Below are 27,368 nucleotides of genomic sequence, written 5' to 3'. Positions count from 1 at the left end.
GTGCCTGCCTTTATGATGTGTCTCTCTGCTGTATGATGTGATGTGGCTTGGGGGTAAGGGACATTATTCGTATCCGTTGTGGTTGGAGTAGTATTACACGCTTTCTGCGCTGTACACAAAGGAGGATGATAGTGGTGAAGGGGGTGCACGCTGGCCATAAATGGAACGGGGGTTATGAAGGACGTTCATGTGTTGGATGATTAACTCACTGGATGCCGTTAACAGCAAGAGACATCCAATCCACTAGGACTGGGAGGATTATGTGAATCTATACAACTATTATGACTTTTAGTAACTTCCCTAAATTTCCATTAAGGAAAGATATAAAATAAAATAAATTATTTTTCCATAACCTGTATTTATTTCAGATTGCATTTCTTTATAGCAAACACTATGAAAATAACAAGAACTATTAACTTTCCCTGTGAATTACATGATAATCACTTAATGTGCAGATGTTTTATTTTTTTATTCATTTAAATCTTTGTTGTCGCTATGTTGGAAGCAACATTTGATTAATTTTGAAATTCACTTAGTTATTGAAAAATAACAAACATTATTAAATAATTTGAATGACCAAAAATAGAGTAAAAATGATACCAATCTACCTTGGATACTTTCCTAAGATGGTGTCATATATTTATTAAAAAAAAAAGAAGTATTTGTAAAAAAATACATTAATTATTAAATAGTAATTCATTCATATCCCAGCTGACTTCGGGCAGGAGGCGGGGTACAAAGCATACGCATTACGATAACGTTCTGGAAACTGCAAACATCTTTGAAACAGCGCCCTCTTGCGGCCAAAGACTTAGTCGCGCTAATTGAATTCATCACCGTGTTCGTGTGTGAGCTAAGGCAGAGAGAAGGGAAGAGAAGCTCGCTTCCACGGTGCCTTCCGCTCCGGGTCCTCCTCTCGTCTGCACAATGGCCGCTCTCGCTCCAGTGAGGACAGCCACATTTGCCTCTCCGCGCGAGGAACGATGAGGGAGAAAGGTAAGCAGCGTCGTCTTCGACGAATTGAATCCACGTGGAGTGGAATCCACGGCTCGCCTTTTACCTGCGACTGCATTAGCGCGTTAAATCAGGTCTTTAGTCACGTGACGCCCTGCACAAAGCCCGTTTAGGATGGCCTAAAATTCAACTCTGATACTGTTTTGTCATTTATTGAACGAGGCAAGAGAAAAGGGCACCTCTTCACCGCATTGCTAGCACAGCTGAATGTAGTCGTTTTTAATTCATTGTGTGCCTTCGGCGGCGATAGACGTCCAATTCGTGTGAAGTGGGAGGACTGGCAGCTAATGCATGAATGTTCATTTGCTGCCACCTCAATTCAAATGGATTAGATGTCTGCTAGTGATGAAGTCATTTCCAGAATATTCCATTTCCATTCAGGATGACAGGCGTTCAATCATCTGTCTCGTTTCATCATTCTGCTCTGAATTTCAATGACTTTGGCGTTAATAGACGCGCAATCCATTTGAACTGAAAGGGCTGGCATAGAAGGAACTAATGTTAAATTCACTGCCGGCCTTTCCCAGTTCAAAAGAATTGGACGTCTGTCACCGCGCATGAGATCACAAGGATGAAGAGGTGTGGTGCTAAAGGGGGGGTGCAGGTGCCATGGCAACTAGGCCTCAGCATGTGATGAAGTGTGGGCCGGGCCGGGTCATTCAAGGTGCCGGATCTTGCATTCCTTACCTCACTTTGTTGGGTGGCTTGATGTTAGCGGAGCTGAAGTAGGAAACGCTTGTTTTTGGGTTGTTTCGATGCATGGCGGAGCATACGATTTGTATTACAGTGATACCTTGAGATACGAGCTGAATGCATTCCGGGACTGACCTCGTATGTCGATTTACTCGTATCTTAAATCAACTTTTCCCATAGAAATGAACTAAATAAAAATTAATTCGTTCCCAACCTCAGAAAAAAACACAGAAAAACAGGATATTACAATATTATTGGTTTTAATTCACCACCTACTCACAAAGTAACAAATACCTCTCCAGTGGTTATGATCATCAATACTAAAATGTAACATTAATCAGTACAGACAGATGGCGCGGACAAGACAGAAAGGACAACAGAGAGACTTGACGGACGCGCTCGTAACATAACATAAACTTTAAATTTAACTTACATGAACTTAGATTATTACACACACACACACAAAATTAAATTTTAATCTTACTTCATCTCATCTCATTTTCTGAATCTATTTATCCTCATTAGAGTCGCGGGGGGTGCTGGAGCCTATCCCAGCTCACACCCATACTTAGGGGCAATTAAGAGTGTCCAATTAGCCTACCATGCATGTCTTAGGAATGTGGTAAGAAACTGGAGTACCCGAAAAAAACCCACGCAGGTTTGAATTTTTTTTCCATTACAGATATTTTCCATTTTTTATATTCTTTTCATTTAAAAAATGTAAAATAAATAATAAATAAAGGACCAATCTTCATTAATATTAGCGTGAAGATATTTGCGAGTGTGGCCCGGTGACTGTTAGCACATCGGCCTCAAAGGTTTTGATGCCATGTGGGTCCTCACTGTGTGGGGCTTGCGTGGGTTTTCTCCGGATACAGTCATACCTCTACTTACGAAATTAATTGGTTCCAGAACTTTTATCGTAACTTGGATCTTTCGTAAGTAGAGCAGTACTTTATATGTAATTCTGTAATACTTTCCACGGTCCTCAAAAAAAAAACGACCAACTAAACACTGAATGATCAAAGTGTCCCACTTTTTCATGAAAGATGTGAGAAACAGGCAAAATGAAAGAAAATGATGAGAACATTATTTACCAATATATTAAAATGAATAACAAGGATGCAGAAACATGTTCTATCCGTGCAGTACATTACAGTAAGGAGGAAGGTAAAGTTAGCACATGAACACTTACCATTAGCGTAGAACTCCAAAGGACTTAACAGTCTTTTCGTTTCATCGTTCAGCACAGAGGCCATCCCAAGGAGGCTTTTAATGCTTCTCTCTACTTCAATAGCATAGTGATGCTAGTAGGTGGGTTACGGCCAGCCGTATTACCTTGCAATATCAGTCAACCACACCCCATTTCCTTATCTTCTGTTTTTCGCTGAATAACAGGGCCTGTTTATTTCATTCGCACCAATAAATTTAAATAAAGAACTCCGTGACGACAAACGACGGTCAAAATAGGGTCGATTTTGTGGGAGGCTCAAAATGGAAGTAAAGCAGGGCGCGATGTTACCGGGACAACTTCATAATAAAATAATGGATACAGGAATTGCATTTAGATTTGGGGGGATTTCATAACTTGGCTCTTGTTTTTGTATGTTGGGACTCACATTTACATATCAAAGGAGTTCGTACCTAGCATTTGTAAGTAGAGGTATGACTGTACTCTGGTGTCCTCCCACATCCTAAAAACCTGCTGGTTGAAAACCCTAAATTGCCGCCAGGAATTAGTGTGAGCGTGAATGGTTTTATGTTTCCCTGTGCCCTCCATTTGGCAACTATATATTTTGTATTAATTACAAAGAAATTGCTTATTTGGGGGACTACAGAAATCTTAGAATATTTACAAGAGTTCCCCCCTGTATTTGTCCTTATTTATTTTTGTCAATATTAAAAGATAATATGTCCTGATTTAAAGTAGTTTGGCACCGAGAGATTACAAATTCAGACCTTGTTGCCTGTAATAGTCCGACAATATTACATTAAAAATGTATGTTTTCTCATTGGGAACGCTGCCTGACGACTGGATGCGCTCACACGTGATGACCCAAAAAATAAACACACTAATGAGTGTTTGTTTTACATTAGTGTCACTTTCTCGCTCCTCACTCTCTTCCCGGGGCACTCGAGCGCAAACATGCGCACTCACCCGTGACTTGACATGCTGCTTTCTACAGTAAAATGCCTCAAAGGAAAACTCTTTAATTTTTTTTAGGAATTTGACATATTGTTATATCATTAACTGCTATTGGAAGAGGTGTCAAAATCTTTGTCACGGGTCACATTGTAGTTATGGTTTCTTTCAAAGGATCGTTACGTCTAATAACTAAGTGCTGTCACAATATATTAATAATCAAATGAATAGACAACATGGTCCGGTGGACGAGTGGTTAGCACGTTGGCCTCACAGTTCTGGGATCGAGGGTCCAAGCCGAGGTGGGTCCTCACTGTGTGGAGTTTGCATGGTCTCCCCAGGCTTGTGTGGGTTTTGTCGGGGTACTCCAGTTTCCTCTCACATCCCAAAAACATGTTTGAACACCAGCACCTCCCGCGACCCTGGTGAGGGTAAGTTGCTCAGAAAATGAATGAATGGATGAATGAATAGAGAAAAAAATGGATATTCAATGACTGGTGCATAGCAATTGTTGACACAAACAAAATCTCTTCTTTTCCATTTTTATTTATTTGTGTTTATTTGTGTTTATTTATTTTATCGGCCACCTGATGGTGTTGGGGTTCACTCTCCTGACTTGGGTGCGGGCAGGCCTGTAGTCGATTACCGTTTGGTGGTGATATGATTGTATGATTGGGTGTGCTCCAGCAACCTCTGCAACCCTTTGTGAGGATACGCAGTACAATATATATATATATATATATATATATATATATATATATATATATATATATATATATATATATATATATATATTGTTTTTACTAAATTTATTTATTTAATTAAAAAATCCATTCATTTATTTTCCAAACCGCTTATCCTCACAAGGATCGCGGTGGGTGCTGGAGCCTATGCTAGCAGCAGCAGCAGGCAAGGGACACTCTTAATGGGTTGCCAGCCTATCGCAGGGCATGAGGAGATGGACAACCATTCATACATAGGGGCAATTTAGAGTGTTTAAAGAGCCATCCATGTGGGAGGAAACCAAGGGACCCGGAGAAAACCCCCGGAGACCTGGGGAGAACATGCAAACTCAACACAGGAAGGTCGGAACACACTGGGGATTGAACTCTTGATCACCCGAACTGTGAGGCGGACGTACAAACTACTCTTCCACCGGCCCACCTTTTATTGAATATTTATTTGTTATTACTAATTCTTGATTTCTCTGCAGAAAACGTATCCAGAATTTGGTATAGTGACAAACAATGTCAATGCACATGATTTAAATTTGCGACCACACAAAACTATGTATCGGCCCAGTCTAGCCCTTGAGCCTCAAAATTGATACATGACATTCTATTATTTAAAAAATCCTTGTTTACTAACAACCATAATATAAACCGTGAATACCAGTGACTGAGTTAATATGATTCTGCCTGTTTGAAACAGGTCTTTTTTTTTTGCCCTGTGGGGGCCATTTTTTCCGCCTGGCCCAGTTCAATGGCACCTCTCAACTTGGCCCACTTTTGGCTTCCTCTGACCCAGGAGGCGAGGTTAACAGTTTTTAATCAAACATTCAGCTTATTCATTTAAGCGTGCAACGCGAGGGCATTGTATGCGCTGAAAAATATTCGGCGCCCCCACTTGTATGCGCACAAACATGTCTGGCTTTCTGATCCCTCGGTGTGATTGATTGTTATTATTTAATTGGAGGCTTCTGTATCCGCCCTTGCTACAGTAACAGTGGAAGGTCCAGCTGTAGAAACAAAAATGGCATCTTATGGTGCCCCGTTTACACCTGCATAAACACTCATTAAGTAAATGTCCGGTCAATTTTCATGAGGAGAGGTTAGCAAGAAATGATCAGTGTTCTAAACGGCGCGAAACATCCATTGACATAGATAGGCAGAGTCAAAATGGACTGTTTTTGTATATATATCTATACATATATATATATATATATATATATATATATATATATATATATATATATATATATATATATATATATATATATATATATATATATATATATATATATATATATAGATATATATATAGATATATAGATATAGATATATAGATATATAGATATATATAGATAGAGAGATAGAGAGAGAGAGAGAGAGAGAGAGAGAGATAGATAGAGAGAGAGATAGATAGATAGATAGATAGATAGAGATATGTATAGAGATAGAGATATATATGTATATATATATATATATATATATATATATATATATATATATATATATATATATATATATATATTGATATATATCGATAGATATATATACAGTGGTACCTCGAGATACGAGCTTAATTCGTTCCGGGACTGAGCTCGTATGTCGATATTTTCGTAACTCGAACAAACGTTTCCCATTGAAATGAACTAAAAACCAATTAATTTGTTCAAACCCTCTGAAAAAACACCAAAAACAGGATATTGGATTGGAAAAAATGTTTTATTTCTTCTAATTCGCCATCTATTAAGAATGTAACACATAACTAGTGGTTTAATATTACTAAAATGTGTTTAATAGTACTAAATTTATACGGATTTCGAAGGGGGGAGAGAGAGAGAGACGGCCAAAGAGAGGGGGTGGAGGGGGCGCGTTTTGCACGGCAACACGCTCGTTTCATAACATAAACAAATTTAAATGAACTTGGATTAAGATGCAGAAACACTCAAAAATAAGTTTAATCTAACCTTACACTAAACTTAATTCTAATTTTTTTTTCTAATTGCATCACTTGGATTTTTCTGAAATATGAGCATATTTTACATTGAATTAACATAATTTGTTCCATGATCTTTAATAAAACCCCAAGTATACCGATTTTGAATGAAATATGTATGCAAATGTGTGCAAAAACAAGAGAAAAAAATACAATACATTTGTTTTACAATCCATTAAAATGAAGAAGAAATGCAAAGACGTTTTCCAATGGGATTTACCATTTGAAGCTGCGTAAACATATGTAAACACACACGTAAACACACAACTTCTGTTTCGGCATCACGGAGACGCACATAGCTTCCTTCTAGCGAATTGGAAGCCAATGAAAAAGCAACTCAACCACAGCTATTAAAAAAATAGGAAGTCTATTTATGTTTCAGGGGTTATTTGATTTTGCTTGACATTTCGTAACTTGGATTGTCATCTTATTTTAGAAAGGGTTTCCCATTGAGGTAATATGAATATTTTGTATGTAGAAGCATTCGTAAATTAGAGGTACTACAGGAGATTCCACCCCCACCAAATATATATATATATATATATATATATATATATATATATATATATATATATATATATATATATATATATATATATATATATATATAATTAACAATATGTAAAACTAAGTGAAATAAATACGTAAAAATGGAAATAAGTAAGGGGTAATTGAGGTGTAGCTTTGGAGATGACAAATAGCTTGTAAACAATCTGTATAGCGAATTATCTTCATGCAAGACTGGGCTTCTAATGGGTGCTAGACAGGTGGTTGCCAGGACAACGGCCACAAGACATCAGCCCTGTGCCTGTCATTGAAAGGAATGCCTGTCCATATGCGATGAATAAAACATGAGCGTCATTAAACACACACTTGAACATCATCACTACAATCAAACATCTGGGGCTTTCTCAACTGCAGATGATTGACTTTTGATTTTATCACACACTCAGGAGTTCAAGCTCAGGCTTGAGTTTCAAGCATATATTAGACCAAACAGGAACACCTAATATAAAGATCCACGGTTTTTAACATACTTGTCCAATAAATATGATTTGATGAAGTTTAAATGTAGACAAATATTGTAATTGTGTATTCCTATTTTTGCAGAGGCCAAAATGAAAGATTTTTTTTAACTTTGGTATTTTTCTAAAAACCCATTCATTCATTTTCCATACCGCTTATACTCACGAGGGTCGTGGGGGGTGCTGGAATCCTATCCCAGCCAACCATGATAGCAAACAAGCCAGACCAAACAGACCCTGAATTGGTTGCCAGCCAATCGCAGGGCACAATGAGATGGACAACCATTCATGCTTACTCTCATACCTAGGGAAGTGTTCAATCACCCTACCAGTGTCCGTAGTACCCGAAAAACCTTGGATGGAACCTTCGATCTTAGAAATCCCGAATACGGGATGAATAAAGTTATCCAATCCAATCCAATGTGAGGTTAGACATGCTAACCAATCTACCACCAGGCCACCTCGACTTTAGTATAGTTTCATAAATGAACTCATTGGGTGCTGATGACGGCATTCATAAATTTGTCTCATCCTCGCAAGGGTTGCCAGAGCCTATCCCAGCGGACTTTGTCCGAAACTCTTACCACACCCTAGACTGGTCACCAGTCAGTCATAGGGCACCCATAGAGACAAACGACCATCCACACTCACAATCATACCGCCTGCAGCGAGAATCCAGCCCGCAGCGAAGTCAGGCGAGTGAACCTCTAAAAAAAATCTACAATATTTTGAATATACAATAAAAATAAAGACACACAAAATGTATTCCTGAAAATTTAAAATATTTATTAGATTTTATGAAAAACAAAAAGAAATATGTTTCAAATACAAGAAATAGAACAAGTATTTTCTTTTATCTTTTAAAATGTTTTAATAGAATAAATTTTATCTCATGAATTTTTAAAATTACCATTCAAAATGTTATACAGATTTTCATTAACTCATTACTGCCATTGGCAATGTCTAGTGGTGTCAATGGCACTGAAACATGATTTGTCTCTCTCTCATTTTCTGAACCGCTTTATCCTCACTAGGGTCGCGTGGGGTGCTGGAGCCTATCCCAGCTAACTTCGGGCCAGAGGCGGGGGACACCCTGAATTGGTGGCCAGCCAATTGCAGTGACTTGATGTCTTGCTTTTAATGGAAGACTACAAGATAACATTACAGCAGTTAAGTAAAACGAAAACCTTAATAATGTTGTTGTTCCATTTTGTTCCAGGTCAGTGCAGTTGCCAAAAAACTTGTCCAAGGTTGTAGTCACCGGCCGTGGATTCCTAAGGTCTTTTATAGGCCTGTTTCCATAGCGACCGCCGTGGTCTTCCCGAGGACATTTCACCGCCTCCCATAGCAACAAGAAAGAAACCCACTAACAGAGGCTGAATGGACACCGAGTCCACCCACTCGGGCTACTCCAGCCGCTCTGGGCGGTCAAATCGACACGGGTGAGTTTCAGGGGTGCCACAAAGCAATATTTTGAGTCCAATTATCACTTATTAATCAGTTGAATTTGTGTCTCCTATGAACATTTTATTTAGTGTTATCCTACTATGTCATTAACATTTTGTCTGGAAATATGCATTAGTACAGAAAAACGATCCACTGTAAAAAGTTCTGCCGAGTATTTATGGAACTTAATGATTTATTTGTAGTTATTTCAGTATTATTTTCATCAAATATTTTTTCTGTTGCACTTGAATATTTTTTGAATGACTACTTAAGTCATATTTTGTAGCAATGCTACTCTTGTATGAGTAAAACCTTTGGCTACTCTACCCACCTCTGCTTATGGGGAAATTTCATTGGAATTTAGATACCCTTTTGGGCTATTCCCCAGTCATTTACTATTTATTTTGGGGCAATTACAAGAATTTAAAATAATAATAATGTTCACCAATAGTTTTTCTTCCATTTTTGTGGGAGCTGAATGTGCCATTAAAAATGGCATTGGAAATGTATGAGCAAGTTCATTTATTCATTAATTTTCCATATTGCTTATCCACACATGGAGTGCTGGAGCCTTTCACAGCTGACTTTGATCAAAAGGCAAACTACCCCTGAGACTGGCCACCACACATAGAGACAGACAACCATTCTCACTGACAAACACCGTCACCAAGTGGGAATTGATCCTACGCAGGTGGCACCGAAGTTAGATGGGGAAAAAAACTGCACTATCTGGTGTTCTGTAAGGGGAGGTTTCTGTTAAATTTTGGCTGATTTGTAAATGTTTTCCTTGCCTGTAAGATTTTAATTGATCATATATTGTTGTTAAGACAATGCCACAATACGATTACCGCCTTGACCTGACACCATGCTCTCCGTCCTCCGTCCAGCGAGCGAGGCCGCGAACGTCACAAGGTCAGCGGCAGTAAAGACAGCAGCCGCTCGGAAAAATCTGTCATCATTAATCCGCCAGAGACGTCTTCCCAGGATTCACCTGTGCACAATGGCGAGCCGCTACCTGGAGAAGCCTCGCCGGGAGCTGATCCACCGGACGAGGCACAGGTAAGCAGACCTTCCACAAACCCTCATTTCCACAATCTGAAAAATCTGAGAATATTTAATGCTTCCCCCAATTCTATAGTTTTTATTGAATTATAAAACATTATACAATAAATTAGAACAAATAAAAATATTTTTTTCCTCTTGTTTTTTGTTTAAATGAAATAAATCAGTTTCTGATCATCTTTTCTGAACCGCTTTACCCTCACTAGGGTTGTGGGGGTGCTGGAGTCTATCCCAGCTGACTTCAGGCTGGAGGCGGGGGACACACCGAATTGGTGGCCAGCCAATCGCAGAGCACAAGGGGATGGACAACCATTCACGCTCACACTCAAACCTAGGGGCAATTTAGAGTGTCCAATCAGCCAACCATCCATGTTTTTGGAATGTGGGAGGAAACCGGAGTATCCAGAGAAAACCCACACAGGCCCGGGGAGAACATGCAAACTCCACCCAGGTCCCACACTGTGAGGCCGACGCGCTAACCACTCACCCGTCGGGGCGTCCATTTTTAAATAAAAACAAAAATTAAATTAGAGAAATAAAGAATGCAATACGTGTCAGCTCATAGTTATAGGTGGTAAAGAAATGGGATCTAGAGAAGTAAAGTTGAATTTCTACCCTCCAGCATCCAGATAGTCTTGTTGCACAGAAGGGAGCATTTCACCACAGCTGGTCAAAAAAACACAACTGATTAGAATATTCAGTAAATCAGAATGCATCTTTTTGCTTTCCATGTAGGGGGTTTAACAATAATGTCATACATGATAGTTGTAAGTAGTGGTTGCAGGAACTGAAAAAATGCTTTATTTTTTTTTGGCAAAGATGAATTTACATGAAATTAATTTGTTGTTGTTGTTCACTTACTTCCTATGGGTAATTGTTTATGTTTGTGTTTTGAAGTAGAGAATACATGTTAAATACTTTCACACAGAATCTTTTTTGCTTTTTGCATAAAATCTTTTGAAAAAAAGATTAAATAAATAAGTATAGAATGAAATTATTTACTTTTGAGATTAAAAAACATACACTTTAAAAATCAAGAAGATAATTAGGAGGATAATATTTCATTAATAATTTGATATGTTTTAATGTAATTTGTAAAAACTGCATATAGATATTTATTCATTCATCTTCCATACCATACCGCCCATCCTCAAAAGTGTTACGTGCCTAAGTGTTATGTGCCTAATCTAATCGAAGGGCAGACTACACCCTAGAGTGGTCGCCAGTCAGTCGTAGGGCACACAGAGAGACAAACGACCATCCACACAACCACTCACACTGCCACCAAGTGGGAATCAAACTCAGACTGCCTGAACCAAGGTCAGGCGGAATAACCACTGCCCCATTGGGTGGATATATATATATATATATATATATATATATATATATATATATATATATATATATATATATATATATATATGTGTATATATATATATGTATATATATATATATATATATATATATATATATATATATATATGTGTATATATATATATGTATATATATATATATATATATATATATATATATATATATATATATATGTATATGTATATGTATATATATATGTATATGTATATATATATATATATATATATATATATGTATATATATATATATATATGTATATATATATATATATATATGTATATATATATACTGGTAATCCAAATCAGAAACAAAAATATATACATAGTACATATAAACAATGTGCCCTACGATTGACTGTTGACCGGGTTAGGGTGTAATCAGCCTGGTCAACTAGGGGTTGGCGCCAGACCCTAACACCCTAATGTAAATTGATTAAAATTTACAGTGTAAAAAAGAGGATTTGGACATGTCTTAGATCAACATGTCTTCAAATGAATCGTCAAAAATATCAAAATAGCTGTAGCTATCATTATTGTCAAAGTTATTAGTTGTTGATTCATCGTGGCAAGCCTTACTCATGCTCCATGTGACCCTTAATCACAGTGCTTAATCCCCGTATACCGTTTTAGTATCATCCAAACATATACAGTATAATAGTGTCAACGGATCACTAAGGATTATTGTTACTCTTACAGCTGGATCCCAATATTATAAAACATTCATAGAAATTGTAATTTTCTACGCACTTTTTGCCAAGTTATCATTTTCTGTCAAAACTGCTTTTGCTTGGCAGATATCACACGACTCCATGACCATTACACCTCATGTCAACTTCTTTGAAAGAAATTCTGAGGCCATCTTTATTCTTTCTCCTCATCTTACCAAGAAGAAAAAAAAACGCATTCCACGATGTCAGGTGACATCCAGCTCAAAGCTTCCGTCCATTGTGTACATTGTAAGATAATATGCACTAGTTGTAAATTCTTTTTACCTTAGATCACTTTTAGGTGCTTTGAGGAAAATTGAGAGGTGCCGTTGACCGTATTCGCACGCACGTTAATAACACCCTGTTGCTCTGATGTTGGACTTGATACCAGAGGGCAGCAGATCGTGTTTCCCAAGCCTAAACCATGCATTTTCTTTTGAAGGGAATCACTTGCTCATTTGCATGATGAATGAACTAATCGATGATGAAACTATTTTAAGAGTGGATGAATTGATTAGATGGGCGGCCCGGCGGCTTGAGTGGTTAGTACCTCAGCCTCACAGCTCTGGGGTCCTGGGTTCAAATCCAGGTCGGTCCACTTGTGTGGAGTTTGCATGTTCGCCATGGGTCTGCGTGGGATTTCTCCGGCTACTCTGGTTTCCTCCCACATTCCAAAAACATGCATGGTAGGCTGTTTGGACACTCTAAATTGCCCCTAGGTATGGGTGTGAGCGTGATTGGTTGTTTGTCTCCTTGTGCCCTGTGATTGGCTGGCCAACAATTATGGGTGTCCTCTGTCTCTGCCCGAAGTCAGCTGGTATAGGCTCCAGCACCCTCCGTGACCTTAGTGAGGATAAACCGGTTCAGAAAATGAATGAATGAATGAATTGCTAAGAGACATTGTTGATGGTCCAATATGGTCCATATCCTCTTTTTTTAATTTCTTAAGTCATTGGGGGTTGCCATTACGAGATATCCAATCCCATTTGAAGTAGGGCGTGACTGGACGTTTCGTCGAAAGACGTTTGGTCCCCGGACGTTTGGTCGACCGGACGTTTGGTCGACCGGACGTTTGGTCGACCGGACGTTTGGTCGACCGGACGTTTGGTCGACCGGACGTTTGGTCGACCGGACGTTTGGTCGACCGGACGTTTGGTCGACCGGACGTTTGGTCGACCGGACGTTTGGTCGACCGGGCGTTTGGTCGACCGGACGTTTGGTCGCCGGGTTCGCTCGCTGTCAAATTATGACAGTTTACTGTTGATATTTTGATATTAGATATTTAGATATTAAACTCACTCTCTCTCTCATGATTATAATTTTGAGAGCTGGTTTCAACAGTAACAACCCGGCGACCAAACGTCCGTTCTACCAAACGTCCATTATACCAAACGTCCGTTCTACCAAACGTCCATTCTACCAAACGTCCGTTCGACCAAACGTCCGGTCGACCAAACGTCTGGTCGACCAAACATCCGGTCGACAAAACGTCCGGTCGACCAAACGTCACGGTCGACCAAACGTCACGGTCGACCAAACGTCACGGTCGACCAAACGTCCGGGGACCAAACGTCTTTCGATGAAACGTCCGGGGACCAAACGTCTTTCGACGAAACGTCCGGGTACCGAAGTAGGGTGGCGGGCACCGAATGAGTACACGTTCATTTATGATTTAGCTAGCAGCGAATGAACGTTTGTTAGCTTTCACTTCCACTAGTTTCCAGATGGAAGGCCTTTTGTCTTTGGTCCATCTCCAGCGGGGCTTATGTCTGTGGTTTGTTAGCATATAACAGCCATAGCGCACAATCAGCTTGGCCCTCGCCTCAGCCCGTGACACTGCGCTAATACCTTCTTGAGCCTCTCTGTTCAATCTTTGCATTAATGTGGTGATCTGCTGGCCTGATTAGTGCAGCGTTAATCTCAATAATCCTCAATGTTCATGCAGTTCATGTATTAGCTCTGTCACAAGGATATTGTTTAGTGCAGTAGTGTCAAACAAAATCCGTCCCACCACATCGTTTTGTGTGGCCTGTGTAAGTGGATCACGTGCATCGACTTCAGGTTTTTCACTGAAATAGAATTTATGAAAAATTTCCTCTGTGATCGGCCCATATGTTCCAGCACCCACTGCGACCCTTGTGAGGATAAGCGGTATGGAAAATGTATGAATAAATATACCAAAATATCTGATGCCCCCCCTTTTATGTTATGTTATAGAATATTTACTGCTTTTAATTTTTAGTTTATTAATGTAGGTAAAAGGTGAATGCTTATTGAATTTTTCTGTCCTTCTTCTTCATTAAAAAAATGTAAATTCATAAAAGAGAACTATTGACTTTACATGAAAAACATCAATATCTGAAAAGATAACATTTTTCCTTGAAAACAAATATTGAAAAAAAGGAATTTTTACAGTATCTCAGAAATAAAGGAAAGTTTACTGACATCTCAGAATGACAGCCAACGGTGTTCAACATTTATAACAGTTGTCCAACATAGTGGCATTTACTCTTTGGCTCCAATTGACAGTGATAGATGTCCAATCCTTTTTTTGACTGGGATCCTCCCAGTCCCGATGAATTGGATGTCTATCGACCTTAATGAGGTAATGGTATTCTGAGTGAAGATTGTTACAGCAAAGTATTGCATGACCGATAACATAATTGGCTATTGTGCTATTTTTTCCATCCGATCCAGCACAAAGAGTTTAACCAATAAGGATCCTGCTAAAACAAGCAGCACCTGACTGCGATCAACTCATTGCAAAAACACCAGATTGGTGAAAAGATGCTGTCCTGTTTAGTTGGAATGAAATCCTGCACCCTCTGCGGCTCTTAGTGGAATATTTTAGAGACCACTGCTCTACGGGAGCAAAATGAACATTAGAAGAGACACACACTTGCAGTAATCGACCTTCACATTCACAAGTGACATCGCCTCTCTTTTTCCCTGCCCCCATTCATTCCAATGTAGATGAATTCATTAACCCTTTACGGCCAACCCATTTAAATACTATGAATTTCCAAAGAATTAACATTTGAAGGTTTCTGGGGCCCATCAACAGAGTACATTCTTATGGACGTGCCACAAAATGCAAAGGAAGTGAACATACTAAACAGGATGTGAACCAGAAATGACTAAAAATCCACGGAAGGTTACCTGAAATTGAAACCTAAATTAACAGAAAGTGCTCAGGGTATTTTGCTGAAAGAAGAGCTTTTTCTATAGTTAGGCTGATCATCTCCATGCAAAAAAAACATATGAACATAGTGAAGATTTGCAAATTTTTGCTTTGATACATCATCATGTGTACATTCAAAACCAGAGATTTTTTAATAATTGAATAATATAAATAAAAAATACCTGACTCGTGTTTACATTCAGAGACAATTTTTTGTTTTGACATACATATGGTTATTATTTTTAATGGAAAAGGCAAAGTATGTATTCACATTTTTGTGGAAATTTTGCATTTGTTAACATGATTCAATTTTTAAATACTGCCTGGTGCTTTAGGGATTCACTTGCCTGACTTTGGTGCAGGCAGGCGCGGGCTCAATTCCCGCTGGTAGCGGTATGATTTTGAGTGCGGATAGTCGTCTGTCTCTCTGCGTGCTCTGCGGCTGACTGGCGACCAGTCTAGGGTGTAGTCCGCAATCCTTGTGAGGATGAATAAATAAATAAACAATTTATAAATGTGCACATTAACTCAATACCTGACATTGACAATGACAGCCATGTAATTCATTTAAACTGGTTGGACTGGTGTGTGAATGCTCATTTGTCAGCGGCTTTGACAGCCTTTAACCTCCAGTTCATTTTGACTGAAAGGGACGAGGAGACGTTCATTCATTTGCCCCTCCCAGTCAAAATGGATTGGACAGCCCTGTCAGTGGCTCCCAAGGTGTCCATAAAATATAAAAATACAATAATGAATTGCCCTGACCGAAAATGGCTGCCTTGTTTGTTCTTTCTTTTTCTTAATCCTTACATGGGGGCAGAATTATGCAACGTGTATTCACACTAGAATGACAGCGAATAGCTAATTATAACAATGAGTGACAATCCAGAAGTGTTGGCAGTTATGAAAAGAGGAATGTAACACTAATTCATGATGATGAGCGGGGGGAAGGATTGATCTATTTTGTGTGTGCGGTGCCCTAAAAAAATGCTTCAAAGCATGTCTGAAGATTTGTCCAAAAGTCTGCAAATAGATATAACGAAGAAAAACCAGAAATGGGTCTTATGACATTCATTTGCTTCATTTTGCTTTTGTTGCGTTGGGAATAAAAATGCTTTCAAATAATGTCACAAATCCCACTGATGTGTTCACAACCAGTCTGAAACCCCCTGCCAGTCCAATTGGACATCTATTGAAGTCATTGTATTTGTCTATGCCCATCAAACCGTCAAAATTAAATCGATATAAAGGAAAATACCTTGTAAAAATAGTGTTGATTAAAATAAAACTGTAACAAATTAAGGCGACCCGGTGACTGAGTGGTTAGCGCACATGTGTCAAAGTAGCGGCCCGGGGGCCAAATCTGGCCCGCCGCATCATTTTGTGTGGCTCGGGAAAGTAAATCATGAGTGCCAATTCAGGGTGTCACCCACCTCTGGCCTGAAGTCAGCTGGCTCCAGCACCCCTCGTGACCCCAGTGAGGATGAAGCGGTTCAGAAAATGAGATGAGATTGGAACATTTAATGACATATTTAACTCATTCACTGCCAGTGTGAGTTAGGGTAAATGACATTGAAAACACACCTTAACGCCAACAGCTGTCCAATCCATTTCAACTGGCAGAGTTAAATGGGTTGGTTGGTCGTCTTTTGTCTTCAATGGCAGTTCAAAGTTAACTTTGACAATCTTAGTTCTCCCCGGAAGTCGGAATAAGCCACTACTCATAGTACTCCCTTTTTCTCCCCTCCAGGATGACAACTGGGGCGAAACCACCACGGCGGTGACAGGCACGTCGGAGCTGAGCATTTCCCAGGAGGAAGTGGTGGGCTTGGGGAAGGGCCTCCAGGACCGCGCTAGAGGCTTCCGCCGCTACCTGCCACTGGCGGTGGGGCTATGCGGTGGCGTGCTAGTACTGGCCACCCCGTTGGTCTTCCTGCTCCTACCCGTGGTCATATGGCCGGAAAGGCTGCAGCCTTGCGGCGCCGCCTGCGAAGGTCTCTTCCTCTCGCTCTCCTTCAAGCTGCTGATGCTCTTGACGGCCATCTGGGCGCTGTTTTTGCGGCCGGCCCGCGCCAGCCTGCCCCGGGTGTGTGCGTGCCGGGCCTTCCTCTCTACGCTCACACTGCTGCTGGCCATGTCCTACTGGCTCTTCTATGGCGTCAGGATACTGGACGCGCAGGACGAGGACTACCACGGTGTGGTACAGTTTGCAGTCTCACTGGTGGACTCACAGCTCTTTGTCCACTACCTGGCCGTGGTGCTGCTGGAGCTGCGCCACTTGCAACCGCGTTACAGCATCTGCGTCATTCGTTCCACCGACGGAGAGACGAGACACTACAACATCGGGCAACTAAGGTAAGGGAGGTTCTGTTGTTTTTTGGGGGCGCCCATTGCCCGCCATCGACAGTGAGGGTCGTCCAACCCGGTTCATTCGGGAAGTTTGCTAGTCAATGATTGACCATGACTGCCAAAGTTAATTCAATAAATGCATTATTCAAACATCAGCTACCATGGATGGTGCTGAAAGATGAACATTCACACCAAGTTCTCCGATTTCAATTATTTAGATGGCTATCGTTGTCAATGGCAGGTAATACTAAATAATTATGTTATTAATTGGGTATTTTAAATTTGATGTGTTTCTTTCAACTTTCATGTATTTCTCATCCCTTTTTTTTCTGAACCGCTTTATCCTCACTAAGGTCGCGGGGGGTGCTGGAGACTATCCCAGCTGACTTCGTTGGGGGACACCCTGAATTGGTGGCCAGCCAATTGCAGGGCACAAGGGGACAAAAAAAACATTCAAGACCACACTCATACCTAGGGGCAATTTAGAGTGTCCAATCAGCCTACCATGCATGTCTCTGGAATGTGGGAGGAAACTGGAGTACCCGGAGAAAACCCATGCAGGAGAACATGCAAACTCCACATAGGTGGACCGACTTGGATTTGAACCCAGGACCCTACTGTGAGGCCGACGCGTTAACCACTCAAGACGCCGGGCCGCCCAGATTTATGTATTTATTTCCATTATTTCATTTTTCTTTTTGTTTCAATTTTTATTCAAGTTTTGCCTACTTATTTTCAATTGTTACTGTTTTTGTCCATTCATTTTAATATTTATTTGTTTGAATTTTTATCTGGATTTTTTAGGATTCATTTAAAACTTAAAATGTTTTTTTTCAACTTTTTTTTCAAGACTCATTTGAAAGTGGATGTATTTCCCTCTTATTTATTTCATTATGTATTATTTTTGTTTATTTTAAGGTGTATTTATTTTATTTTTTGCTGATTCATTAAAGCATGTATTTATTTATTTAAACTTTTGTGTATGCCATTTTAAGACGTAGTCCCAATTTTATGTATCTCAAGATGAAAGTATTTTTCTTTGTTTTTGTTTCTTCTTATAATTTATTTTGGTGCTTTCCTCTCCTTTGTGCCCTGCAGCATTCAAAACGCAGCTCTGACTGTCTTGGAGTATTACTACAGAGATTTTCCGCTGCACAACCCGGCCCTCCTGTCGGCCTCCAAACACCGCGCCGCCAAGCACCCGGCCGGATTCAAAGTTTACAACGTTGACGGTAGGCACAGCTTGTGTATAGTAGGGCTATAGAATTCAATGGTGGTCCGTGCATTTTGTAGTAGCGCCTTCAGCTATCGGAATCAATCCAACCCTCAAAACTATTTTATGGCTATAAAACCTCTACTGCAGCTACAGCTGCGACACAAAAAAATCATCCATAATAACCTCATACAATTGAAATATTATTTAGGAATATAGCCATATTTTACTCACCAAAAATCATTTTTAACTGTACACAATATCCATCCTCCTTTCTCTCCTTCTTTTCTATCGCCATCGAAGCTAATGCTGAAAGTCGAGCCTGTCCTGTCGTATTTCTGGCATACGTTTTTATTCGATTTAGTGCTGAAAATGTTCGTTCCCGGTTGCGACAGGCTTGCTTGCTTTGGAGGTGTCCGACCTTTCTTAATGATGTCCAGCTTTTTTTTTCTTGAAAAGTCCGTCTTGAAAATGGCTTTGACAGTAAATCTGCAAACAAATCCATTTCTTCTCCTCCTTCAGCCATTGCGGGTTGACAAAACCGCTATTAAATCAACACAACAATATATTTCCTTGTGCAGCTCGCTCCAGATACAGTTTGGTAGCTCTGGCTAGTCCACTCTATCACTAGCCAATCATAGTTGGTGAAAGCGATGACGTACCCCTACGCCTGCGAGAAGGCCTTGGTGTCACCAAATCGAATTCTGATTGGTTGAAGCAACAGTATTACCGACACTTGTTTAATGCAGCGGAGCCTGCAGAACTGATTGTGAAGGCCTAGAGGCAGATTTCTGATCCTGGCAACAAATAATGGCTGAAATGTGATTGGTTAAATGCTTCAATATGAAAACACTTTCTGGAAGCAGTGCAACCAGGGGGAAAGCAATGAAAGGAAGCTGACGGACAATTTGGAATTATTTAATAAGTATTGATGGACAATATATATATATATATATATATATATATATATATATATATATATATATATATATATATATATATATATATATATATATATATATATATATATATATATATATATATATATATAACATCAGTCTGTGATTCAGATATTTCTTAGGCCAGCAGAGAAGGCCTTGAATGCCCTGACGGCACACCACTGATAGAATCATATCATAATATAGGGGTCACAGTACGATATGTATCATGATACATGTATATCCCGATACGCAGGTCTACAAGACTATTACAAATAATCCCGATACAACTAAGAAAAACACATTGATGACACAAACCTTTTCTTTAATTTGTTACTCTGAGTCTCTAATTATTTTGCTGCTATTGACCATCAAAGGGTCTCTCCTAGTTGAAATGAAATAGACATCTATTTCTGTCTGGGTGTTTTTCATATCTATTTCGCTTTTTAACTAAGTATTACAACACATATTATGTCCCGTAAACTGGCAGTGAAACAGTTAATGCTCTTAACATTTAATAAAAAATGTTAAAAAATTCTCATGAGTATTTAAAAATCAAAACTGCTGGCAGCACGGTAGGCGAGTGGTTAACACATTGCCCTCATAGTTCTAGGATAAAGGTTGAAATCCCCAGTGGTTCCAATCTTCCATGTTCTCGCTGTGCCCGTGTTGGTTTTCTCCAGGTACTCCGGTTTCCTACCACATCCTAAAATCATGCACGGTAACCTGTATGAAGAGAATATTTACTCTTTTTCTGCCTATTGTTTTTTTTGTTTTTGTTTTTAGTAAATAGAAAAGAGAATACTGATTTTCTTATTTTATTTTCATTTTAAACAATTCCAAAAACATTAAATTAAACAATATATATTTTTTTTAAATATTTTTTTTCCGTTTTATTTACAATCTAATTTGAGATCTTTCCCTTTTTGCATTTATTTAGTCATTCAGTCATTTTCTGTACCGCTTATCCTATCAAGGGTTGCGGGGGGATGCTGGAGCCTATTTTCGACACCAGGTGGGAGACACCCTAAGTTGGTTCCCAACCAATCCCACCGCACAAAGGTACAGATAACCATTCGCGCACACACTCCTACCTAGGGGCAATTTAGAGTGTTTAACCAGTCTAACATGCATGCTTTTGGGATGTGGGAGAAAAGTAGGGTACCTAGAGAAAAGCCACACAGGAGAACATGCAAACTCCACACAGGAAGGTTGGAACCTAAGATTAAACCCTTGATCTGACAACAGTGAGGGTGATGCACTAACTACTCGTATTTACTTTTATATGCCCTGCGATTGGCTGGCCACCAATCCAGGGTGTTCTACGCCTGGTGCCCATAGTTGGCTGGGATAGGCTAGAGCTCCTGGCGACCCCTTCTGAGGATAAGCGGTTCGGAAAATGAATTTACTTTAATAGTATATATATATATATATATATATATATATATATATATATATATATATATATATATATATATATATATATATATATATATATATATATATATATATATACATACAACTAAGTATTACCGGGCCAACTACTTCGCTAAACAATTAATTTTTTCATTCATTTTCTGAACCGCGTTATCCACACTAGGGTTGCAAGGGGTGCTGGAACCTATCCCAGCTGACTATCAGGCACAAGCCAGGGGACACCCTGAATCGGTGGTGAGCCAATTGCAGGGCACGAGGAGACAGACAACCATTCACACTCATACTCATACCTAGGGGAAATTTATAGTGTCCAATTCACCTACCATGCATGTTTTTGGAACGTGGGAGGAAACCGGAGTACACAGAGTAAACCCACCCAGGCCCGGGAAGAACATGCAAATTCCACACAGGTCGGATGACTTGGATTTGAACCCAGGACCCCGGAACTGTGAGGCCGACGCACTTACCACTAACCCGCTGGGGCGCACGCTGAACAACTGATCAACTTTTAAAATAATTAACTTATTTCAACATTGATTCATTTTTGATTAGTTATGGCAGTCCTCCTCCATAATAAAGGAATTGTCTCTTGCCTTGATGACAGTTCGCAAAAGCCTCTTTTTTCACGGCCTGAAAAAAAACTGAGGCTGACAACCTTAACACCCAAGCATAGGCAAAAACACTAACCACTACATCTTGTGTGCTGATTGGCCACATCTTCTTTGAGCAGCCTTGCGAAGCAGACTGAGAAGGTTGCTGCAGAATCGTAAGTAGCGCCACGTCTGACTCCTCCCTTCACTTGCAAGGCACTTTCACAGGAAATCACTGCGTGTGTGACATAATGAGTACACTGCATCCCACTAAAATTTCTTTCTCCCAGCCTGTAACGTCACAATGTCGTATTTGCAGATGCTCCTCTAGTTGAGAGAATGTTAGTTCAAGGCTGAACATCCCCCTCCCCCTTTTCAACAGAAAGGCCTCTAGGGGGTGGTGGGATTTCAAGCTTTAAATAATTCATTCCTCACATACTTAGGCTTCCCATTTTCTAAGTTCTATTATTTTTTTCACCTGCACCAATCTCATTTTGCATCCACGTGTACATCAGGTTAATGAATGTTATAGCTTTCTTTACCCTTTACCTTTCACAAGTGATTTAAAAAAACAGCCTCAACAAAACCTGGCGTCCACTTTTGTGGACATTACATTTTGTGTTATGGAGGCCAAAAATAATAGATTTAATGTGGCCTACATGATCCACAATCTCATGATGTTCGTGGATGCCAGGTCTCAAGTATAATACATACAAATCAGTATATAATTATGTATTATTATTTTTTGAATTAAATGGTAATAAAAGGAATAAAAAAGTGCCTAGGTATGTACTTATGTAAAGTTGATAAATAACAGTATTAGCAAGCATATTTAAATATTCGCTTGTTTTGATTTTTTGAAAACATGCTGAGCTGAATAAATATTTTGAATAAAAAAATGAATAAATGCCTTCCAGGGCCTCCTTTGTGGAGTTCGCAGGTTCTCCCCGGGCTTCCGTGGGTTTTCTCCGGGTATTCCGGTTTCCTCCCACATCCCAAAAACATGCATGGTAGGTTGATTGGACACTCGAAATTGCCCCCAGGTGTGAATGTGAGCGTGAATGGCTGTCCGTCTCCTTGTGTCCTGCGATTGGCTAACTACCAATTGAGGGTGTCCCCCGCCTGGTGCCTTAAGTCATCTGGGATAGGCTCCAACACCCCCCGCGACCCTTGTGAGGATACTACGATCTCACTTCCCTACGCTGAAGTTGCGGGAAAGAGCCACTGCATTATTGTGTGGCACTAAGATTTTTTTTAAAGATACATTAATATAAATAAATGGAGCTTCACTGTTTTTTCCCATTTTTTTAAACATGAAAAATATAGAAAGAAACACGGAGAACTTAGTTTTAAAATAAATATGCTAATATGTACAAATAATTTATTTCCTGCCATTGATAATGCGTGATCTCCAATCCACGTTAGAAACATTGATGTAAGTGATGTTGAGCTTAAGAGTGTGAAGTGTCAAGTCACACTCCAGAAGGATTAAGATGGGTGTGTGCGCAGCATTGAACTCAAGATAATGTCATCGATTCTCCTTTTGTCGAGCGCAGCTCCTGGGAGCGCGGCAGGACCGCCGCCAGCTAACGGGAGCCAGTCCCAGGCTGCCATTGCAGCCGCTCAGAAACGCAAAGACACCGCTCACAACGAGCTGTACTACGAAGAGGCTGACTACGAGAGGCGAGTCCGTAAACGCAAAGCCAGGTAAGAAACAAGACAAAATGGGCACCAATATCTACATCAAATAAGATTGGAGCTGCCACCATTCATCGACTAATCGAGGAAACGATTATTCGACAACTACTTTGATAGTTGATAATGCGTTTCGAGACATTCTTGACCGTGACAGATTCAAAATCCTCTCTTTGACACTCTTGATAGTTAATTCTTTATTACTCTAAAATCTCAACTCATATCATTTTCTGAACTGTTTTATCCTCATTAGGATCACGGGGGTGCTGGAGCCTATCCCAGCCGACATCGGGCCAGAGGCGGGGTACACCCTGAATTGGTGGCCAGCCAATGGCAGGGCACACGGAGACAAACAACCATTCACGCTCACACTCATACCTAGGGGTAATTTAGAGTGTCCAATCAGCCTACCATGAATGTCTTTAGAATGTGGGAAAAAAACGGAGTACCTGGAGAAAACCCACACAGGTGGACCGACCTGGATTTGAACCCAGGTCTCTCAATGTGAGGCTGACGCACTAACCACTCAGCCACTGGGCCGCCCACGTTTTATTCAAACGAATAAAAAAATTGGAAAAACTTTAATACTATTGATTTTTTTTAACACAATAAGAATTTGGAACTGAAAAATGAATATAAACAAGGGGGGTTGCCAAAATGCACTTTCAAAAAGTAATTTTTTTCATCAGTTCAGGGGTTTGGTTTCAATGCACATTTGCACCTAGAAGCCCCGAATAATGTTACCATACTTTTATATGAGTTGTGATGAATCAACTTTGAAAACAATGGATTCCACCAGGGCTATAAATACGATTTATGACCTTGACGGACGGTATCCTTGTTAAGGTTGGTAGTGGCGGTGGAAGAGGCTTTTACGCACGTACGTCGCATGAAGAAGGAGGACGAGCGCGCATCCCCAACAGACATCATGGACGTGCGTGAAGCGGCACTGGCCGTTTTCCCCTCCATGGCACGTGCCTTGCAGAAGTACCTCCGCACCACCAGGAGGCAGCAGTGCCACAGCATGGAAAGCATTCAGAAGCACTTGGCTTTCTGTCTCATTAATAATATGAGCCCCAAGGTCAGTTGCTACGTCAGTCTTCATGTTGTGGAATGATTGTTTTCTCCACTTGTACTTTCTTTACTTTTCTTTTATTTATTAATTTTTATTATTATTTATGTTCTAAGTAGATGTGCAATTTTATTATCATTGTTCATGGTTTTTTTTAAATTGTTTTTTTGAAAGAAAGTGATTTACTACATTAATTCATTTTCTGTACTGCATATCTTAACCAAGGTCGTGAGGTTGCTGGAATCTATCCCACCCAACTGTAGTAGGCGAGGGACACCCTGAATTAGAGTATTCCCTCGAATTTTGCGGATAATCTAAACCAATGGTGTCAGACTCGCGGGCCGCTTTAACGTCAACTTGATTTCACGTGGGCCGGACCATTTTAGATATAATATTTAGATTTTTTTATTTTATAAATGGATTAAAAGAACTGGATTAAAAGCCCTGAATATTCAGTTTTTTTATAGATCTAAAACAATGTTTATTTTAGCTTTTTTATATATTTTTAGATTTTACAAAATGATTTTTGAACTAAAAACACAGAAAAAAATGATTAAAAATTACAATTATTGATTTAAAAGGGGGAAAATCAGGAAATTTAATATACATCTATACTCTTCATTTTAATTTGATCCTAAAACAGAAAGTCGGCACTCATGATTTACTTTCCCGGGCCACGCAAAATGATGTGGCGGGCCAGATTTGGTCCCCGGGCCGCCACTTTGACACGTGATCTAAACCATACATGGTCACGATAATCTAAAATAAAATGCAAAGTAGGATCATCCCTATTATTTCTACCATACGTACATGTTTTCGCATCCATACAATATCAAGAAGTGTAGGTAGATATTAAACGTTCCACAATTATATGCATATATAAATATTGTAATATATTAATTCTTAAATAGAATGTTTATATATAATAAATGGAGTGGCCTGATGATGTAGTTGTTCACTCGCATGGCTTCACTGTGGGCAGGCCTGGGCTTGATTCCCGCTGGTGGTGGTATGATATATATACAATTATACATTTAAAATATGTTTTAATTACTTTTACCTTTTAAATAGTTTATAATAATTATTATAATATGTTTCCTCCCACATTCCAAATACTTGCATGATAGGCTGATTGGACACTGCAAATTGCCCCTAGGTGTGAATGTGAGCGTGAATTGTTGTCCGTCTCCTCGTGCCCTGCGATTGGCTGGCCAGAGGACACCCTGAATCGGTGGCCAGCCGATCGCAGGGCACAAGGAGATGGATAACCATGCACAGTCACACCCATATCTAGGTGCAATTTAGAGTGTCCAATAAGCCTACCATGCATGTTTTTGGAATGTGGGAGGAAACAAGAGTACCCGGAGGAAACCCACGCCGGCCCGGAGAGAACATGCAAACTCCACACAGGTGGACGTGACCTGGATTTGAATCCAGGACCCCAGAACTGTGAGGCCGACGCACTAACCACTCGCGCTACCAGGACGCTTTGAAAATGAGTTTTCTTACAAAATATACAAATATTAAAAAAATGAATTTAATGCTTTTTTGATTTTTTTTGTTTATGCGGTCAGGCCTTCCTAGAGACATACCTGTCCCCGGGCCCCACCCTGCAGTACGGCCCTGAGCGCTGGCTGGCCGACCAGTGGACACTGGTGAGCGAGGCGTCGGTCACTAGCGGCGTCAAGGATGGTGCTGACTTTACGCTCCGCTGCCTTGACTTCAACCTGGCTGTCACCGTCAAGAGCATCCCATACATCCGGGTCACTGAATCCTACGTCGATCCCAAATCGCACAAGTTCGTGCTTCTTCTCCAGTCGGAAACATCGGTTTAACACCATTTGTTTCCGTGGTTTTTGCTCTGAGAAGATGACATGGATTTCCTGTCGGGATAAAAAAAATAAAAAGGGCCCACTGTTGTGTATGCATGTGGAAGTATGTGACTTTTTAGGATGCAAAGGTGTCTTTTGAGGAAGACGTTGGCCAAAAGTGCGGCCATAAAAATAATAACTTGACTGCTAGTTTTGAATTAGCCCACAATGTACAGTATTTATATGTTAATGTGCTTTACTCCCTGCATATTTTTTATATTGAAATTGTGTATTACCTGAATTTGTAATGTTTTTTTTGTTTTTGTTTTTTAACTTTCTGTGGACAATTATTGTGCATATGAATTCCACTATTGCCATCAGCACACAGTCAATGTTTCATTTCCCCGAGTGTAACGTATAGGTCTTTTTTTAATATCTTAAAAGTATTACAAAACTTCTAAAAAGCATGGAACATGGTAAATTATATAAGAATATTAAGTGATTACGGGGAACATTTTAAAAAAAAGTTTTTAAAAGGCTGGATGCTATAAGTTATGGACTTACACTTGTGCAGTAGTCAGGATGAGTGTTTAACTACTGCCACCTATTGATCACTTTGACAAACTGCACATGTAAAAACTTGCATTTTCGATTTAATACCGGCATTTCATAGTTATGTACTGATGTCACTGATGTAGCTTAGCCTTTTATAATGTCTATACATACTTTGTCTTGACATATATGTGCATTTGTGTCTTTTGTAATTCTCAACATTTGGTCACAGAAGCTGTGTCCAATTCACATTTGTTTAAAAGAAATTTAATAAAATGCATTTGTACTGAATTTTAAAGCATTACATTCAAACAAATTATTCGGAGTGTCGAAATATCATCATTTT

At 39.7% G+C, this 27,368-nt stretch overlaps 1 protein-coding gene across 1 annotated transcript; it reads left to right on the top strand.

Moving 5' to 3' along the window:
- Positions 1 to 801: 801 nt before the first annotated feature.
- On the top strand, positions 802 to 27,313 carry LOC144087345 (vang-like protein 1). Its single transcript, XM_077617785.1, has 8 exons — positions 802 to 996; positions 8,816 to 9,038; positions 9,930 to 10,101; positions 17,116 to 17,720; positions 18,813 to 18,946; positions 23,449 to 23,599; positions 24,434 to 24,668; positions 26,234 to 27,313. The coding sequence occupies exons 2-8, from the start codon at positions 8,977 to 8,979 to the stop codon at positions 26,492 to 26,494; spliced, it is 1,620 nt and encodes a 539-aa protein (XP_077473911.1). The 5' UTR covers positions 802 to 996; positions 8,816 to 8,976; the 3' UTR covers positions 26,495 to 27,313.
- Positions 27,314 to 27,368: the final 55 nt, after the last annotated feature.

The sequence above is a fragment of the Stigmatopora argus genome, chromosome 13 (assembly GCF_051989625.1).
Source record: "Stigmatopora argus isolate UIUO_Sarg chromosome 13, RoL_Sarg_1.0, whole genome shotgun sequence".
In the NCBI taxonomy this organism is placed as follows: Eukaryota; Metazoa; Chordata; class Actinopteri; order Syngnathiformes; family Syngnathidae; genus Stigmatopora; species Stigmatopora argus.
The sequence above is the reverse complement of the archived record's forward strand: the minus strand, read 5'-3'. Positions and strand labels throughout refer to the sequence as shown.

Excerpts from the sequence above, each read along its gene's own strand:
- LOC144087345 (XM_077617785.1), top strand. The coding sequence starts at position 8,977 with ATGGACACCGAGTCCACCCACTCGGGCTACTCCAGCCGCTCTGGGCGG. Across the intron at positions 10,102-17,115 it reads ATCCACCGGACGAGGCACAG|GATGACAACTGGGGCGAAAC; the intron begins GTAAGCAGACCT and ends TCTCCCCTCCAG. Across the intron at positions 23,600-24,433 it reads GTCCGTAAACGCAAAGCCAG|GTTGGTAGTGGCGGTGGAAG; the intron begins GTAAGAAACAAG and ends ATCCTTGTTAAG.